The sequence below is a fragment of the Mauremys mutica genome, unplaced genomic scaffold (genome assembly GCF_020497125.1).
Source record: "Mauremys mutica isolate MM-2020 ecotype Southern unplaced genomic scaffold, ASM2049712v1 Super-Scaffold_100070, whole genome shotgun sequence".
NCBI classification, from domain to species: domain Eukaryota; kingdom Metazoa; phylum Chordata; order Testudines; family Geoemydidae; genus Mauremys; species Mauremys mutica.
The window spans coordinates 870,133-881,226 of NW_025423259.1; the positions used below are offsets into that span (position 1 = coordinate 870,133).

The window sequence follows — 11,094 nt, forward strand, 5'->3', positions numbered from 1 at the left end:
CTTGACTATTGAGCTACACCCTCCAGGTGTCGACGGCAAGTGGCGTCATCGAGAGGCATCCCCGCTGAAATTCGGTGACATTTCGGCAGGTGCTCTCCCGGGGGCCAGGACACGGGCGCAATAACCTGTGTGAATAGCTGTAATGATTCCTTGCGGTACTGCACAGGGAGAGTAACCATTTCTCCCCTATCTCTACTAGAAATAACTCCTAGGATTGCATGAGGATTTTTCATGGCCAGATCACACTGGTAGCTCATAGACATCCTGTGATCAACCAATATAGCCAGGTCTTTCTGCTCTTCTGTCACTTTCAACTTAAACTTCTTCACCTTATACCAAAAGTTGTTAGTCCCGAAGTGCATGACCCTGCACTTAGAAATGGGATGAAATTTAACAGTGCAATTACAAATCTGAACAACCCTGAAAACAGGAGTATGATATTCCAGTCCTCCTCCATATTGGCAATACCTCCTGACATTGTGTCATCTGAAAATTGTATTGGCACAAAAAGTGGGAGTGTGCTAAGGTCTTTAATGAAAATGTTAAATAAGATTGGTCCCCAAGACTGATCTTTGAGGAACTACACTAGTAACTCCCTCCAGCCTGACAATTCACCTGTCAGTATGACCTGTTGTCATATCCCATTTAAATAGTTCCTTAACCACCTTTCAGTTGTCATATTTGTCTCCAGCTTCTCCAATTTAATTAACTATTTCCCATGTAGAAATGTATCAAATGCCTTACTGAAACCCAGGTAGGTTAGATCTACTACATCTCCTTTGTCTAAAAAAATCAGTTACCTTCTCAAAGAAGGAGATCAGGTTGCTCTGGCACGAGCTACCTTTTGTAAACCCATGTTGTATTTTATCCCAATTACCTTATGTCCTTAACTATTTTCTCCTTCAACATTTGTTCCAAGACCTTGCATACAATTGAGGTCAAACTGGATCAGTTTTTTCCCCCCTTTCTTAAAAATAGAAACGATATTAGCAATTCTCCAATCATAGGGTACAACCCCTGAGTTTACAGATTCATTAAAAACCTTGCTATTGTGCTTGTGATTTCACATGCCAGTTCCTTTAATATTCTTGGATGGAGATTATCTGGCCCCCAATTTGATCTCATTGAGCTGTTTGAGTTTGACTTTCACCTTGGATATGGTCATTTCTATTTCCATATCCTCATTCCCATTAGCCAACCTGCCACTACCCCTAAGCTCCTCATTACCCTTATTAAAAACTGAAGCAAAGTATTCATTTAGGTGTTGGGCCATGCCTAGATTACTTTAATCTCCACCTCATCTTCAGTGTTTAATGGTCCCACTTCTTTTCTTCTTATTTATGTGGCTATAAAACCTTTTACTTATTGGTTTTAATTCCCTTCATAAGGTCCAGCGCTGCTTGGCTTTTAGCAATTCTCACTTTTTCCCTACACTTTCTGACCTCCAAGAGGGAGTTTTCCTTGCTGATCAATCCCATCTTCCATTCCTTGTAGGCTTTCCGCTTTCTCTTAATGCCTGTTTCATATGCTTACTCATCCAGTTTGGTCTGCAACCCTTCCCTAAAAATGTGTTTCCCCTTCCGTGGGATGCAAGCTTCTGATTGCTTCTGCAACTTTGACTTAAAGTAATTCCAAGCTTCCTCCATATTCAGATCCTTGAGTTCTTTAGTCCAGTCCACTTCTCTAATTCCCTTTTTTTTTTTTAAATCAAGGATCCTAGTTGCAGCCATATTTTTATCATTCCATTTAGTTTAAATGGAGTTAGCTCATGATCACTCAAATCAAGGCTCTCCTCTCCAACCAGTTCTTCTACGAGATCCCCACTACTCACCAATACTAAATCTAAAATGGCATCACCTCTTGTTGATTTGGTGGCGATATGGTGAAGAAATCTTTCAACCTTCTCTGCAACCTCTGCCTCTGTTATACTGCAGGGTGACCTGAGCACAGCCCCAGTCGAAGATTTCCCCCCAGAAATGTGTGTCCTGCACTGCCCAGCCCTCTCCTGGACAGTACAAAATATTTTAAGATGTTATTCTTTTAAGGGAATAATATGCCATGTTATTATCTCACATAATTATTTCAACACACTGGTTTAGATAAAACAGTAAAACAAATGTATTAACTACAAAGAGAAAGATTTTAAGTGAGTACAGGTGATGAGGCATAACAGTCAGAAATGGTTACAAGAAAAATAAAGATAAGATGTTTACTGAAGCCTAACTTAACAAACTATATTAAATTCAAGCATTTTCTTATCACATGCTCCAGCAGGTTACTGACCAAACTCTCAGGTCAGGTCCCCTTCCCCAGAGTCCAGTGAGGGCTTCCTTTTTCTCTTCAGGTGCAGTGAATCTGATGTGCAGGGACAGAGAAAACGGGGGGCCTTGGGGTGGTTTCCCTCCTTTTTATAGTTTCAGTTCTTCCCCTCTAATACACACACCTTGAAAAAACATTTCCAGCTGAGACACAGAATCTATGTAGGAGGTTATTTCCTGTTAGTATTTTTCTTCCTTTGTTTTCCCTTCCTGCTTGATTAATGCAAATTAAGCAGAGCACATATTCCTTTGTTTAGGCCAGACCTGTTTGCCAACTTCTGTTTGGGCTCAGCTGTGGGGCTTGGAACTTGGGTTAATAACACTGTACAGGGGAATCTTAAAACATCACAGACAAATTTGTCACACATTTTACCAGGGAAGTACTGATCAGCAAATGATGAGTTTTCAAATGATACCTTTCAAGGCATACTTTGTACAAAGATTATTACAATAGTGCATAGAGTGTGAGTACAGGGGTGTGTTCTACCACAGTATGTCTCTCCCCAACACCCTCTATGGTGATAATCAATATAAAGAAATCGGTTATTCTCACCATTATCCTCACCCTCCTGAATTGCTCCGCTCCCTTTATCCCTGCTGATCCAAGGGACCCATTGATTCCCTCACAAGCTTCCTGATTCTGCTAGACTGAAATAAATCCCTGGTACTTGTTTTATATCTCTGGCCATTCACTCTTCTAGTTAAACTTTGGCCTATTCAGTCCCATCATACTCTTCACCCGATGCACTTTTCTCCTTTTACTGACTTCACAGGGTTAATATTTTAATATTTTCCATTTGCTGAAGGATCCGTGTAAACGGGTCAGGACTCACCACCTGGGTGCCTCCTGCTGGTGACTCTGGGAATTAGCTCTCTCCAGTGGAGCGCCCCCTCTTGGTAGTGTCCCATCCATCATTCTGTCCTCTGTTGTTGTCTTTGGATCCGCATTGCTGCATGCTCGGCGGCATCCTCTTCGAGGCCACTGCCCTCCGGGAGTGCCCCTTAGTCCATCTGCACCCCCTTCCGGGGGGGGGGGTGTCAGTGCTCAGCAGTCCCACACCTCAGTCACTATGTCCAACCGCCCTTGAGTCCAATCCCTCTTGTCAGGGATCTGGCATAGCAATATGGCTGCTCCCTATAGCCAATGGCTGGGTGCCCTGCAAGGAGTGAAGCGGGGGGACCCAGGCCCGCCCTCTACTCTGGGTCCCAGCCCAGGGACCCTCTGGCATCAGCCTCACTGTCCTTCTCTCCCCTCCACTGTCTGTTTCCCTGGGCCGCTTCCCCTACGGCCCCTTGCACCCGCTAGGTCCTTCCCTTCAGGGCCTGCAGCCTGGCAGGCTACAGGTTCAAGCTCCCTAGCCTCCCCGAGCCTGGCCAGCACTGCGCTGTCCGTGGTGCTAGTCTCCTTCCTTGGAGACTGACCTTCCCCTGTCAAAGGCCTGAGACAGACTGACTGCTCCAGCTCTGGGCAGCCTTTATATATGTCTGAGCCTGGCCCTAATTGGCTGTCTCCAAACTGGGCCCTGATTGCCTCACAATAAGCCCCTCTCTGATTGGCTCACAATAAGCCCTGTCTGCACAGGTGCCCTGGCCTGCCGCAGCCCACTCTCACAGGGAGTGGGGCAGTCCGCCCCACTACAATCCCCCTTTGGCTCTCACAACCTCTTGCAGCTGGCAGGATGGGGTTACTGTGTTTCTCCCCTTGCTGATTCCTTTGTTGCCCAGGAGCTGCCAGGCTCTGGTTGCTGATGTAGCCTCCTGGCTGAGTCTAAGGATTTTAACTTCTCTGCTTTAAAGTCTCTTGACTCGCTTTCCTTCTGCAACATAGTGTGATACTGACTCGTTTCTCTGTGTTTTGTTTTTAGCCAAACACCAGGCTGAGATCGGTAAGTTCCATTCCCCCCATTATCACCCTTGTGTGACATTGTTTCCTGTTCAGAGTGTTGGTGTTCACGGGCGTTCTCACCCCTCTGTCTGTGTTTAGTTACAGGGTGGAGAAGCGCGCAGCTCTACGCAGGTACTGTACAAGTCGCTGATATTTTATCCATGGGGAGATCCACCTCCCCGTGGGAGCTCCTGGCTCCTTTCCCTACATAGAGCATTTTCCTATGACATTCGATAGGCTACAAACAACTGTATGTGTGTATTTGCCCCCAGCATGCTGCCTGACCATACGTATGTACTGGTGAAGGCTGGGAGAGTCTGGGCAGCTCCAGCAGGGATTAGAGACCCCAAGGGACATGCACACACATTGCAGCACCACTGGCCATGGCTCCATGTACTCTGGGGTATCCTACCGCACACAGCTGGGAGGGAGGGGGGCACTCAGGTCAGTTACACAAACAGTGTTGGGGGTCCTGTTGTGGTTGCCCCCTCTGAGGTGTAAAAAATGGGACATCTGCCTGCTCCACCTACACCCCCTGTCTCCTCACCCCGGGCACTATGTCCCATCCCACCCTGGGAGAGGAGACCAGCCCTCTCAGGCTTCTGTTCCTGTCACTGCCCTGGGCACCAGCCTCACAAAGCAGGACCTGGCACCAGATCCACCCCGTTACCATCCGGCAGTTAAACGTCACGGTTGGTACTTCCACCGTGGTGACTGGGCCCTACCAGCTCTGAGCTCCTCATCTCCCGCTTGCTGGTCCCAAGACAGTCTGAAGCTAGCGCTCCCTTTGAGCAGTCACTGCCACCCCACAGCTTCCCCCACTACAGCCACTGACAAACCCAGGACTTTTAACATCCTGCACAGACTCAGATTTCGCAGGACAGCGACCTGAACAATGGGCTGATCCTGTGAAAACCTGGACAGGTGGCAACCCTAGCTCCTGTCCACACAAGCCAGTAACACCCAGCTGAGCCGGTTACAGGCCCTGGCAGGGACGCTGAGCTACCAGCTGCTGTGATCACTAACATTGTTAACTCCACCGTGTGCCACACACCGTGCTTAGAACCGCCAGGGCCCTGGACCCAGTGCCAGAACAGCTGTAACCTAGACTCATAGCAATGCCGCGTTGGAAGGGACTTTGCAAGGTCGCCTAATCCAGGTCCCTGCTCTGGGGCAGGCCTAGACCATCCCTGACAGGGGTTTGTCCAACCTGTTCTTACAAACCGCCAGTGACAGGGATCCCACAGGCTCCCTTGGGGCCGGTCCAGAGCTTCACTGCCCTGAGAGTGAGAAAGTGTTTCCTAATCTCCAGCCTCAGTCTCCCTTGCTGAAGATTCAGAGGGACAGCCGTGTCAGTCTGTATCCACAAAAACAACGAGGAGTTCGATGGCACCTTAAAGACTAACAGATTTATTAGGGCGTAAGCTTTCGTGGGGAAAAAACCCACTTCTTCATACTCCGCGCATCTGAAGAAATGGGATTTTTTACCCACGAAAGCTGATGCCGTAATAAATCTGTTGGTCTTTAAGGTGCCATCGAACTCCTCGTTGTTTTTCCTGAAGATTGTGCCCCTTGGACAGGCCCTCGCCCTGCCCGCTGGGGGCGCTCAGGGTGTTGCCAAGTGTGAGTATTGCTGTTACCGCATTGCGGGGGGAAGCTGGATGGGCTGGTTTGGCAGGGGGCAGTGATGGGAGCTTTCACTTCCCTGTCACCGATCTCAGCCCAGCCCGAGGCCAGTTCTTAGTGGACAGGAGCTCACATCATAACTCACATTAATGGCAACCACAGGGAGACCAAGACCTGCATGGGCCGCAGGGAGAGAGGTTCCAGCAGGGGTCAGGGCTGAGCCATGTCAGCAGCACCGTGCGGGGCTCACACAGCCGCTGGGATGTCCTCGTACCCCACTCAGTGCATGGAGCTCCAGCTGCCAGGGTGTACATGCCACTTCTCGAGGCTACATGTGGGGGGGGGGGCCTGCCCAGATTGGCCTGCTGCAGGGAGAAGGGGGAGTTCCCTTCTCCCTCTGTGCCTGGCCCCAGCCCTGGCAGTGGGGAGCAGGAGGATGGATGTGGGACCAGGTGCTGAGTGAGCCAGAGTCCCCTCAGCTCAGCCCCCATCCCCAGCAGGTGGGCCCAGGCAGGGAGCAGGAGCTGTCACCCCAGCCTGGCTGGCTCAGCTGCACAGAGGCAGCGACCAGGAGCAGCTGGCTTCGGCCACATCAGAAAGGCTCTGTCCCACTCCCCGCCCAGGCCCTGGGGCACAGGTGCAGTGGGAGAAGGACAGAGCTCTCCCCCCCCCTCCCACAGGTAACATGGGGCAGGAGGAGCAGGGCAGCCCCGGGCTGGGCACAGGGGAGAAGACACATGGGGTGGGCACATGTCCTCCCCTTTAGATTGTGCCCCCCTAGAATGGCCAGCCTCTGGCCCCGGCAGTGACTCTATGACTCTCTCCCCAGTGGATGTGACTCTGGATCCCAGCACAGCAAATCCCTACCTCGTTCTGGCTGAGGATCGGAAACGTGTGACACACCGAGACGAGCGCCAGGATCTGCCTGACAATCCGGAGAGATTTGATACTATGGCGATTGTCCTGGGCGCTGAGGGATTCCCGGGCGGGAGACATTACTGGGAGGTGGAGGTTGGAGGAAAGAATCTCTGGACTCTGGGGGTCTGTAGGGAAGCTGTGCGCAGGAAGGGGCATATTGTATTTCTACCGGAGAATGGATACTGGACAATATGTCAGCATGCTGGGCTATTCAAGGCCAATACCTCCCCCCCGACCGTCCTGCCCGTGAGCGTCAGGGCCAGACGATTGGGGATTTTCCTGGACTATGAGGCGTGCGAGGTCTCCTTTTACAATGTGACTGACAAGTCCCATCTCTTCACTTTCACTGACACCTTCTCTGGGGTTCTCTGCCCTTATTTCAACCCTGAAAACAATAAAGGGGGCACAAATACGTGTCCCCTGATAATCTGCCCAGTCCCAGCTCAGGCTGGAGGGAGTCTCTGTCCCGGACAGTGACACCTGCAGCAGAGACTGTCCCGTCCCAGCACTGACCAGCCCCCAGGCGTTTCTCCTGCCATCCCCTCCCCTCTCAGTTCCCAGCATCAGGAATATTGGCAACCAAGCAGCCCTAGAGGGGGGAGCTGGCTGCAGAGGCAGAGGGGTGTGTGGGTGCTGTGCCCAAGGGTGGGAAGGAGGCTGCAGCAGCAGGGAGGGAAAAGCCCAGATCACAAGGTGTGCGGGGTGGGGGAGATGAGAGAGGTCTATAAAATCATGACTGGTGTAGAGAAAGTAGATACAGAAGTGGTGTTTACTACTTCTTCTAACACAAGAACTAGGGGTCACCAAATCAAATGAAGAGGCAGCAGGTTTAAAACAAACCAAAGGCAGTATTTCTTCATACAACGCACAGTCAACCTGTGGAACTCCTCGCCACAGGATGTTGTGAAGGCCAAGATTATAAAAGTGTTAAAAAAGAACTAGATAAGTGCATGGAGGACAGGTCCCTTAGGGGCTATTAGCCAGGCTGGACAGGGATGGTTTCCCTAGCCTCTGTTTGCCAGAAGCTGGGAATGGGTGACAGGGGATGGATCACTTGATGGTTACCTGTTCTGTTCATTCCCTCTGGGGCACCGGGCATTGGCCACTGTTGGAAGACAGGTTTCAGAGTAGCAGCCATGTTAGTCTGTATCCGCAAAAAGAACAGGAGGACTTGTGGCACCTTGGAGACTAACAAATTTATTGTAGCATAAGCTTTCGTGGGCTCCAGCCCACTTCTTCGGCGGACAGGATACTGGGCTAGATGGACCTTTGGTCTGACCTACCCTGGCCACTCTTACGTTTACTTTTCAAAAACCAAAGAATAAAGAATGAGAAATGGTATTTTTGTCTTAGGTAGTCCCAACAGTTTATGGTGTCCTAGAGCCTGATTCAAAGTGGTCCAGTTCCAGGGGGTTGTTCGGGGGAGGGATGTGGCTCTGGTCTGATTTGGAGGGTTGGCCTGGTCTTTTGGGGGCACAGCTGGTCCTGATCCCAGTCTGTTTGCCTCTCGAATTGGGGGGAGGACAAGCAACTCTAGTATGACTAATTATATTGTCAATAAAATGTATTAAATTTTTGATCTTTTTTTATTTTTTAAATATTTTAAATAGTTTTAAATTCACCCCAATTTCATATCAAAATGTAATTCAAGCCCTGGTGGTTCCTATGAGAAATGTGAATGGTGAGATAGTGGGAATGGGCCTTTTTCGTGGGAGCAGCACATGGCCAGTATTTTGGGTGCTCTGGCTTTTGTTAGCGGTGTTTTATTTTCTCTGTTTTCTTTTATAATTTAGTTTATATCCACTTGTGTGTGTATCTTTTTTTCCCCCTCGGGCTACCACTGCTGGTACCCTAGTGGCAGCCACCTCCATCTGCAACTTAAACTTCAAATATGCTTAATAAAACCTGTGCACCTGTGTGCTGTGTCAAAGACAAGTCCTGTGTCGATCTCCTGTCTTTTACAGTTATTCCCCATGGGGGCCCACACACGTTTGGTGCCAGGCCCCCAGAAGTTTCATCCAGCACTGGACACCTGTATGATAGCACACGCGGCGACTTCTAGCACTCCAGCCTGGAACCAAGTAAATAATATAGGGGCAGGCACACAGCTCTGCTTACCCTGTGGGCTACAGGAAAGGAATCAGATGAGTTGGCACCCGCTGATACATGGTGTCATGGAAGCAGCATATAAGGTTGAGTAGTTTGTACCTGTTTGGCCTGAGGTTGGTACTCACGTTCATCAGCTCTTCCAGACAGGGGGAACTGAACCTGGGTCTCCCACAGCCCAGGGGAGTGCATGAACCGTGGAGCTAAACGTTATAAAGCAGCTGATGTGACCAAACCCACCTCTTCCTTCTCTCCCTACCGCCAGTTTGTGTGGCGTGAGGCAGCTACCTACCTCCAGTCCAGCAAGAAATGCCTTAGGCACCTGAATCACCTGACGGCAGGGGCTGGGTTCCCATTTGTGGAGTGCTAAGCAGAGACAGCCACCCCCCTGCAACCCAGATTTAGGCATCTATCTGGGGGGTGGGAGGGCAGGGCTTAGGACAATGTGCTTCTCCCAGCCCCTCACTCCCAACCCGCAGTCCCCTGCCAGTCCAGCCCTGCCCCACCAGCTCTGCGGTGACATTTTTTTTCAATGTCTTTGATTTCTTTTGTAGATTTTTTTTTAGTCTCTTTGTGCAGTCCCAGCTGCTGGAAACGTTGACTGTTCTGCAGCACTGAGCAATGAAATTTTACTTCTGACTATATTTTAATGATGTTGAATATTCCTCATGCGGTGCTAGTACCTCCCCCTTGTCAGCCTCTCCCATTGACTAGCTCACATGGCTCCCCACCTAGTGAACTGGCTTTTGTGACTCACAGTGGAAGGTGCCTGTGGCGCCCAGGTATTGTGTGAGGTGTTCAGGCACCTGACTCAGCTTTGCGGATCACAATGTAAACCAAGCAATTTAATACTACACCGGGGGGGGGGGGGAGGAAGAGTAGTGCGCACATGCTGTGTGTTTAGAAACATCCTGTACATACAGTACAGGGCTATAGCTGGGGGGTGCCCCTGGCTCAAGCTTTAATGGTGCCCCTCACTCCCGACCCGCAGCCCCCTTACAGTCCAGCCCTGCCCCCCGTCAACCTCTGATGGTGCCCCTCGCTCCTGACCCACAGCCCCTGCCAGCCCAGCCCTGCCCCACCAAGCTATGTTCAAGAATCTGAGAAAAGGTGCAAAACTGAGATTTTCTTGGTATTTTATAATTAGAGAGACAGGGGGAAATCTCAGGGCCTATTCAATTAGAAACAGACAACTAGAGAGAAGTGGGGCAAACGTTTAGGTTATTTTATATGAATCTTGGAGATTTGCAGAGAAAACGTGTCACAAACTGGAACCGAGGGTGGAAAATCAGAATCCTGGAGAGACCAGGGGGAAATGGGGGAGACGGGAGAGCGGCTCATTGGCGGGGAAAGGGGCGAATCTCCCCGGATTTTACAGCCCGGGTGAGACACTGAGCGAGAAAAGGGGCAGAACTGGAGAGAATTTGTATCGGGGGCGAGAGGCAAGTGGCACCAACAGGGACAGGATCCAATTAACCCCCCTCCCCCCTTCCCCCGCCCGCCACTTCCCCCCCCCGGGAATTTCCTGGCTGCCCAGAGACAGTTCAACACCCCCCCCCACCGACCTTCCCCCCCCTACAACTCCAGCTTCTCCCCCCCCCCAGGGCCCCCCCGCCGGGCCCCCCCATCCCAGCGGGGGGCGGATCCTGCTGCGGCTCCGCTGGGGACGAGGCGGCTCCGAGGCTTCTCCCGGGTTCCCCGGGGCAGAGTCACGTGCCCGCCCCCCCAGCGCCCCCCCCCCGGGGTCTCTCGCTCCCCGGGGGCTCCGGGCGGGGCTGGGGCGGGCAGAGCCCGGGGCTGCCCGGGGGGCGGGGCCCAGCTGGAGAAACCCCCCCGGCCGGGCCCCCCCGCACAGACCCCCCCGGGGAGCAGCAGCGGCTCAGCCCGGGCCCGGCTCACGCGGAGCAGCTTTGTTCTCCCGGATAACCCAATAGTAGCACAGCTCGCACGGAGCATGCGTAGTAACAGCTGCTGGAACCCTTCGTTACCTGGACAGCGGAGAGAGCGGAAGCGGCCCCGGGGCAGGCTGGGAGATGTAGTTCCTGACCCTCCCTGGACCGGAAGTGACGTCGGCGGGGGAGCCGGAGCCGGAGCCGGGCTGCGAAGGAGCGTTGGGCGCTGGGGCTCTGCCTGGCTCGCGCGGGGCCGTTGGAGCCTCTCCCGGGCCGGAGAAGGGTTGGTGCCGTTGGAGCTCTGGGCATGCGCAGATCGCGGCGGGAGAGCCCTTCATTAACCCTGGGG

The 11,094-nt window shown here is 51.8% G+C and overlaps 1 protein-coding gene across 1 annotated transcript; it reads left to right on the forward strand.

Annotated features, from left to right (window-relative positions):
- The first annotated feature begins 5,756 nt into the window (after positions 1-5,756).
- Positions 5,757-7,656, forward strand: LOC123358477 (erythroid membrane-associated protein-like). Its single transcript, XM_045000940.1, has 2 exons — positions 5,757-6,137; positions 6,659-7,656. The coding sequence occupies exons 1-2, from the start codon at positions 6,053-6,055 to the stop codon at positions 7,222-7,224; spliced, it is 651 nt and encodes a 216-aa protein (XP_044856875.1). The 5' UTR covers positions 5,757-6,052; the 3' UTR covers positions 7,225-7,656.
- The last annotated feature ends 3,438 nt before the right edge of the window (positions 7,657-11,094 follow it).

Coding starts and splice junctions, on each gene's coding strand:
- LOC123358477 (XM_045000940.1), top strand. CDS start 6,053: ATGTCAGCAGCACCGTGCGGGGCTCACACAGCCGCTGGGATGTCCTCG. Junction 6,138..6,658: donor GGAGCTCCAGCTGCCAGGGT/GTACATGCCACT, acceptor CTCTCTCCCCAG/TGGATGTGACTCTGGATCCC.